At 50.0% G+C, this 8,009-nt stretch overlaps 1 protein-coding gene across 3 annotated transcripts in view; it reads left to right on the top strand.

Moving 5' to 3' along the window:
- LOC112219690 (ADP-ribosylation factor-like protein 15) overlaps window positions 1-8,009 on the top strand; it is a 93,578-nt gene that overhangs the window by 64,275 nt on the left and 21,294 nt on the right. For 2 of the 3 annotated variants that reach the window (XR_006079436.1, XR_006079435.1), the window contains exon 5: window positions 1,672-3,828. Coding sequence is in view for 1 of the 3 variants with exons in the window: in XM_024381175.2 (XP_024236943.1) it covers window positions 1,672-1,824 (153 nt within the window). In the remaining 2 variants the exon portion in view is untranslated. Of the gene's footprint in view, window positions 1-1,671; window positions 4,456-8,009 lie in introns of those variants that run through there. The other variant, XM_024381175.2, reaches the window with a different exon arrangement.

Genomic DNA, 8,009 nt, shown 5'->3' with positions numbered 1-8,009 from the left:
CCTACTGACTGGCACTGACAGACACACCGGCACACAAAGCCAAACACTGGACTCTCCTCTTTAAACACAGATGGACAGGATCTGTTGGAAAAGTTCACCGTTAAGACTCTGTTTACTCAAATAGTTGTATTTCTTTGACCTAATTTCCTATTCTTTTTATCCAAGTGCTGAGTCATGTTCCTTAGGGCACAACGTAGCAAAACATTTTTCCGTGAACCCCCCCCAGCATTTAGCAGCGCCTCGTTTCGCTCCGTTTCTAACCGTTTTCTTGCCCTACTTACCACGACCCTGCTATAGTATCCACTATCCAGGCCAGTTGTATTCCAAATGTGAAAAATGACTCCTCCGAGTACTGGCCTGACACTCGGGTGAGGCTTTGCCAGGTATTTATTCTTGGCCTGTGCGGGGTCAAGGTTCTCCAGACACTACTCTGCTCTCTCAGATCATTATTACCCGGAGAGGGCAACACGGAGCATTCCGTCACCACACTGTCTGATGACCAGGAGATCAGCATGGCCTTACATCACCTTGGTAGTAAACTCTCACTGAAACAGTCTGATGCCCTACTTTAATATAGAAATATAATTCTATTTATATGGTTATGGCCTGGTTGGCCATGCCTCATCACCCCCCTCTGGTTGTAAACCACCACAGAGACTGACCACTATGGCCTTAGGCTTACGGATTCATATATAAGTGGTCCTGTATATGTGGTTCCCATATATGCCTGGGATGCCTGGTCCCAGAAACGGTCTGCTATGATAGCTTGACCACCTATCAATGCGAGTCAAGTGTTTGTTTTTTAAAGTGTTGAGCGAATCGTAGCCGTGTTTTTATGTTTTTCCCCACATTTTTGACATAGCTGGACACTGTTCTGGTTTTTTAAAGTGTGTGTATTACAGCTCAACTGGGAGTCAGCGGAAACCACAAAACCTTTCTCCCATTTGATCCCTGGATTGATTGTTATTGTTTTGCTCGCGTGCAGACTTTCAACATGGGACCCGCTTCCATGGTTGGACGTAGTTGCTTAATTTCTTTAGGCACTCTTTTTAAGTACAACTTTGGCCTAGTTTGTGGTCTCCACTTGGCTCTTGTTAGATGGAATGCAAAGCTTTTGGCAGATATTGGTGTAATTACATGGGAATGAAAACTATTTATTCAAAATCAGCTATCTTATACTATGCCGTACACCCGCGCATCAAGAAGGAAATACCAAATGAGATAATGTTACAGATATGTGTTTTTCAATGTGTCCAAACCGCTGAGCTCTCACTCTCTCTGTCTCTGTCTCTCCTCTCTGTTGGTTTCTCCCTCTCTGCTCTTCTCTCTCTCTCTCTCTCTCTCTCTCTCTCTCTCTCTCTGTCTCTCTCTCTCTCTCTCTCTCTCTGTCTCTCTGTCTCTCTCTCTCTCTCTCTCTGTCTCTCTCTCTCTCTCTCTCTCTCTGTCTCTCTCTCTGTCTCTCTCTCTGTCTCTGCTCTCTGTCTCGCTCTCTGTCTCTCTCTCTGTCTCTGTCTCGCTCTCTGTCTCTCTGCTCTCTGTCTCGCTCTCTGTCTCGCTCTCTGTCTCGCTCTCTGTCTCGCTCTCTGTCTCTCTCTCTCTTGTTGAAATGTTACTTGAAATGATGGTGTTAAACCTCTGTCCTCTCTCCTTCTATGTCTGCTTCTCTGCTAGATAAAGAAGTATTTTGAGCTGGAGCCTCTGGCCCGAGGGAAGAGCTGGATTCTAGAGGGCAGCTCAGTGGACAACATTGATGCCGTGAAGCAGAGCTTCACTCAGCTTATTGAGCTGCTGGAGGACAAGGACCAAGACACGGGCAGGATATGAGCCGGGATGTGCACATCTACTAGGAACTACAAATCCCACAGGAACTACAGACTCCACATAACCTGCACATCTACAGGGAACTATAAATCCCAGAAGACCTGCCGAGTACATGAACTACAATCCCCATAGGTCCTGTACATCTACTGGGTACTACGAAACCAACAGGTCCCACAGGACCTGCTGAGCTACAGAGACTACAAATCCCACAGATCTCACAGGACGTGCTGAGCCACAAGAACTACAAACCCCACACGGTCCTGTTAACCATAGGAACTATACACACCACGTCAGTCTGTAGTCGGACCGAACAGGAGCTACATCATAGCTAGAAAGCCAACGGGAAGGCAAACCACAATGGAGCAACCTGATCCCAGAGGAGTCATAGAGCATGGAGTCATTCCCCGCCACCGAGAACCTATGGGCCTCCAGGGTTTTCATGGTGAGAGGAGGAAAAGTCTACTACGGTTTTCTAGCTGCAGAGACCTAGTGGACTGCACGAAAGAAGGACCACATTTCGTGTTGGGAAATGCATTGCCTCCACTCAAAATAAATATCCCTATTTAAGACTTAAGCAAACACCAGTGAGACACTATCTGTGTTATTATCATGCTTGTTATTCATTCGACACTGTTCTTGTGCTCTTGGATGACTGATAGTTGCACATTGAGACTGTCTGTAGGAAGTGAACACGTCTGCGGGGCGTTTAGTCACTGGAATAGGCTTCATCTCTGTAGCACATTTCTTACAGAGAACGCATTTCGGCGTGCTTGACAAATACAGTAACGAAAGGGGAGAGATAAGAACGCAAGTATGGTTTCTCTACAAATATACACTGAGTGCACAAAACATTAGGAACACCTGCTCTTTCCATGACACGGACTGACCAGGAGAATCCCGGCGAAAGCCATGGTCCCCTTTTATGAATCCACTTCAATCCGTGTGGGAGAGGAGACGGGTTAAATAATGCTTTTTAAGCCTTGAGAAATTTGAGATATGGATTGTGTGTGTGTGCCATTCAGAGGGTGAATGGGCAGGACAAAAGATTGAAGTGCCTTTTGACCTGGGTATGGTAGTAGGAGCCAGGCCCAGTGGTTTGTGTTAAGAACTGCAATGCTGCAGGGTTTTTCACACTCGAACAGATTCCCATCTATATCAAGAATGATCCACCACCCAAAGGACATCCAGACAACTTGACACAACTGTGGGAAGCATTGGAGTCAACATGGGGCAGCATCCCTGACGAATTCAGGCTGTTCTGAGGGCAAAAGGGATGCAACTCGGTATTAGGAAGGTGTTTGTAATATTTTGTACACTCAGTGTATCATGCTCAATAGTGATTTGTCCCACAACACTTTCTGGTCTGGAACAAATGTTTCTACTTCACTGCCTTGATGTGTTTTAAAGCCAAACCTTTTACAAGTGTCTTTCCAAACAAGTGTTGGTTAGAACTCCACAACATCAATTTGCTGGACGCAGATGGAGGTGAGACGAGGCTTTTAATTCAAACTGAAATGTTCTCCCACTGTTTTCACTGAAATACATATTGTGTAGAATTAACTTTAGATGTTATGTTTTAAGTATTTGAGTAATTTGATAGTCTTGTTACTGAGGGGCAAAGCTCCTGCCCCTCTTGTGTTTTAAGAGAAAGTGTAGTGTGCGATTGGATGCAGTTTGCACGGCACAGCCAATTCAATTTAAATCAGGATGAAGATTTTGAAAGAATAGCACAGTCTTCATAGTGGACAGTGTGTTTCATGTACAGTGACGATGTTGCTACTGTCACTAGAATGTAAGAAAAACACTCCTGTTACCTGAGCGTGTCAATACCTAATGTTGTCAATTAGTGCCTCAATGCTGTCGATCATTCATTATTATAACCAATGTTGTCAATCATCTGCGACTGCTGTTCCCTGCTGATGACGTCATGTGTTTGTTCGCTCCACCCCGAACCTTTGAGATGACCCACCTGGTTTCCGTGGATACCAGACCAGCCGTGTGCCACAGGTGTGTATCAAGAGTGCTAGATCTAGGATACCTGGTATATGTTTAGTCTTTGTAGAGCGAAGTATACCGATATCTAAACACGTTGTTGCATTTATAGTAACGTATCGATCAAACGTTTATACCCTGATAGCCAATCTATTTTCTAATTCATTTATATCTATATCAATCTGTACATTTTGTTACAGATGGTTTTGTTATAATCTGCAAGGGCAGGCACGTGTCTGTGTTTATACTGGAAGAAGAAGTTGACATTTAGCAGTTTGCTTTACTGGCTTAGTCTATTCTGAAGGTCTACTGTGTATATACATAATTTATGCATAACTCCACTTGGCGACATGGACATTAAAGGCAACAACAACAAAAAAAAGGACATTTGTGTTCACTCCATCAATTATTTCATTGTGTCAGGTTGCTAGGATACCTTAAGTATCAAGAATCAGGGCCATATAAAGAGATATGGCTCTGTCAAGAACTATCTAATACTCTATTTCAGACTCTTTTGAATGGTGTACTGTAGATGTACTGTAGTATGGCTGCAGTTTACCAGATAAAAAAACGAAAATCTTAAGAAAGATATTAAAACCTCAAGATGAATAGTATAATTTCATAAATTCTATTTTGTCACCAGATAATTAGTTGTTGTCTTTCTTTGAGCCCTGAAACATAAAGGAGAATATGTGAAATGATTACTGCTTACGGCTACCCATTGATGATGATGTGTCACTGTAAAATGGAGCACCCCAATTCACCCCAGACCTCGAGGAATTTGACATTTACAAGTACGTTAACATGCAACTTAAATATTAATTGTTATTCTGGAGTCATTGATAGGATGTTTTTAATATTATTCTCTCAATCAGATTTAGTTTGACATTTGAAAAAGGATGATTTTTTATTTATTATTCTGTTGCATTTCTTCCACTGGACTAGACTGAGCCTCTTGTGAGTAGGAACAAGGAAACCCTCTCCCCGCAGCCTGCTACACTGAGGCCACAAACCCTCTCCCCGCAGCCTGCTGCACTGAGGCCACAAACCTTCTCCCCGCAGCCTGCTGCACTGAGGCCACAAACCCTCTCCCCGCAGCCTGCTGCACTGAGGCCACAAACCCTCTCCCCGCAGCCTGCTGCACTGAGGCCACAAACCCTCTCCCCGCAGCCTGCTGCACTGAGGCCACAAACCCTCTCCCCGCAGCCTGCTGCACTGAGGCCACAAACCCTCTCCCCGCAGCCTGCTGCACTGAGGCCACAAACCCTCTCCCCGCAGCCTGCTGCACTGAGGCCACAAACCCTCTCCCCGCAGCCTGCTGCACTGAGGCCACAAACCCTCTCCCCGCAGCCTGCTGCACTGAGGCCACAAACCCTCTCCCCGCAGCCTGCTGCACTGAGGCCACAAACCCTCTCCCCCGCAGCCTGCTGCACTGAGGCCACAAACCCTCTCCCCCGCAGCCTGCTGCACTGAGGCCACAAACCCTCTCCCCGCAGCCTGCTGCACTGAGGCCACAAACCCTCTCCCCGCAGCCTGCTGCACTGAGGCCACAAACCCTCTCCCCGCAGCCTGCTGCACTGAGGCCACAAACCCTCTCCCCGCAGCCTGCTGCACTGAGGCCACAAACCCTCTCCCCGCAGCCTGCTGCACTGAGGCCACAAACCCTCTCCCCGCAGCCTGCTGCACTGAGGCCACAAACCCTCTCCCCGCAGCCTGCTGCACTGAGGCCACAAACCCTCTCCCCGCAGCCTGCTGCACTGAGGCCACAAACCCTCTCCCCGCAGCCTGCTGCACTGAGGCCACAAACCCTCTCCCCCGCAGCCTGCTGCACTGAGGCCACAAACCCTCTCCCCCGCAGCCTGCTGCACTGAGGCCACAAACCCTCTCCCCGCAGCCTGCTGCACTGAGGCCACAAACCCTCTCCCCGCAGCCTGCTACATACACTGAGGCCACAAACCCTCTCCCCGCAGCCTGCTACATACACTGAGGCCACAAACCCTCTCCCCGCAGCCTGCTACATACACTGAGGCCACAAACCCTCTCCCCCAGCCTGCTACATACACTGAGGCCACAAACCCTCTCCCCGCAGCCTGCTACATACACTGAGGCCACAAACCCTCTCCCCGCAGCCTGCTACATACACTGAGGCCACAAACCCTCTCCCCCGCAGCCTGCTACATACACTGAGGCCACAAACCCTCTCCCCGCAGCCTGCTACATACACTGAGGCCACAAACCCTCTCCCCCGCAGCCTGCTGCACTGAGGCCACAAACCCTCTCCCCCGCAGCCTGCTGCACTGAGGCCACAAACCCTCTCCCCGCAGCCTGCTGCACTGAGGCCACAAACCCTCTCCCCCGCAGCCTGCTACATACACTGAGGCCACAAACCCTCTCCCCGCAGCCTGCTACATACACTGAGGCCACAAACCCTCTCCCCGCAGCCTGCTACATACACTGAGGCCACAAACCCTCTCCCCGCAGCCTGCTACATACACTGAGGCCACAAACCCTCTCCCCGCAGCCTGCTACATACACTGAGGCCACAAACCCTCTCCCCGCAGCCTGCTACATACACTGAGGCCACAAACCCTCTTCCCCGCAGCCTGCTGCACTGAGGCCACAAACCCTCTCCCCGCAGCCTGCTGCACTGAGGCCACAAACCCTCTCCCCGCAGCCTGCTGCACTGAGGCCACAAACCCTCTCCCCCGCAGCCTGCTACATACACTGAGGCCACAAACCCTCTCCCCGCAGCCTGCTACATACACTGAGGCCACAAACCCTCTCCCCGCAGCCTGCTACATACACTGAGGCCACAAACCCTCTCCCCGCAGCCTGCTACATACACTGAGGCCACAAACCCTCTCCCCGCAGCCTGCTACATACACTGAGGCCACAAACCCTCTTCCCCGCAGCCTGCTGCACTGAGGCCACAAACCCTCTCCCCGCAGCCTGCTGCACTGAGGCCACAAACCCTCTCCCCGCAGCCTGCTGCACTGAGGCCACAAACCCTCTCCCCGCAGCCTGCTGCACTGAGGCCACAAACCCTCTCCCCGCAGCCTGCTGCACTGAGGCCACAAACCCTCTCCCCGCAGCCTGCTACATACACTGAGGCCACAAACCCTCTCCCCGCAGCCTGCTACATACACTGAGGCCACAAACCCCTCCCCGCAGCCTGCTACATACACTGAGGCTACAAACCCTCTCCCCCGCAGCCTGCTACATACACTGAGGCCACAAACCCTCTCCCCGCAGCCTGCTGCACTGAGGCCACAAACCCTCTCCCCCGCAGCCTGCTGCACTGAGGCCACAAACCCTCTCCCCGCAGCCTGCTACACTGAGGCCACAAACCCTCTCCCCGCAGCCTGCTACATACACTGAGGCCACAAACCCTCTCCCCCAGCCTGCTACATACACTGAGGCCACAAACCCTCTCCCCGCAGCCTGCTACATACACTGAGGCCACAAACCCTCTCCCCGCAGCCTGCTACATACACTGAGGCCACAAACCCTCTCCCCGCAGCCTGCTACATACACTGAGGCCACAAACCCTCTCCCCGCAGCCTGCTACATACACTGAGGCCACAAACCCTCTCCCCGCAGCCTGCTACATACACTGAGGCCACAAACCCTCTCCCCGCAGCCTGCTACATACACTGAGGCCACAAACCCTCTCCCCGCAGCCTGCTACATACACTGAGGCCACAAACCCTCTCCCCGCAGCCTGCTACACTTAGAGCCATAAGCAAGAGGAACTGCTCATAGTATTTCTCTAATGGTGACTCATTCAGTACAGTTTACGGTCAGGGCTTACCCCAAGTGTGTGTGTACATGCATGCATGTGTGTATGTGTGTTGTGTACAGTGATGAGTCATACAGTAGACAAGTATACAGTCAGGGCTTACCCCAAACAAACATATCTTAATTGTCCTGGCATTCAGATCAAAGAATATAAAAAGATAGAGACATCCTATCCAAATAAGGACTTCCTGACAGAAAACTACCCTGTGACGTCAACATGGTATTCACTCGGCACGAAACGGAAGAAGATATGACGAAATGCTAAGGTACTATCTGAACTCTATCCAATAAACACTCATTTTAGTTTTCTGTTGCACAGCGGTTTGCAACATTTTGCTACTATGTGCCCTGTGAATACGACCCATGTTTGTCAAGCTAAACAATGACATGGTACATGT

This window comes from Oncorhynchus tshawytscha, linkage group LG20 (assembly GCF_018296145.1).
Source record: "Oncorhynchus tshawytscha isolate Ot180627B linkage group LG20, Otsh_v2.0, whole genome shotgun sequence".
Lineage (NCBI taxonomy): Eukaryota > Metazoa > Chordata > Actinopteri > Salmoniformes > Salmonidae > Oncorhynchus > Oncorhynchus tshawytscha.
This window is presented reverse-complemented; position numbering and strand designations above follow the sequence as displayed.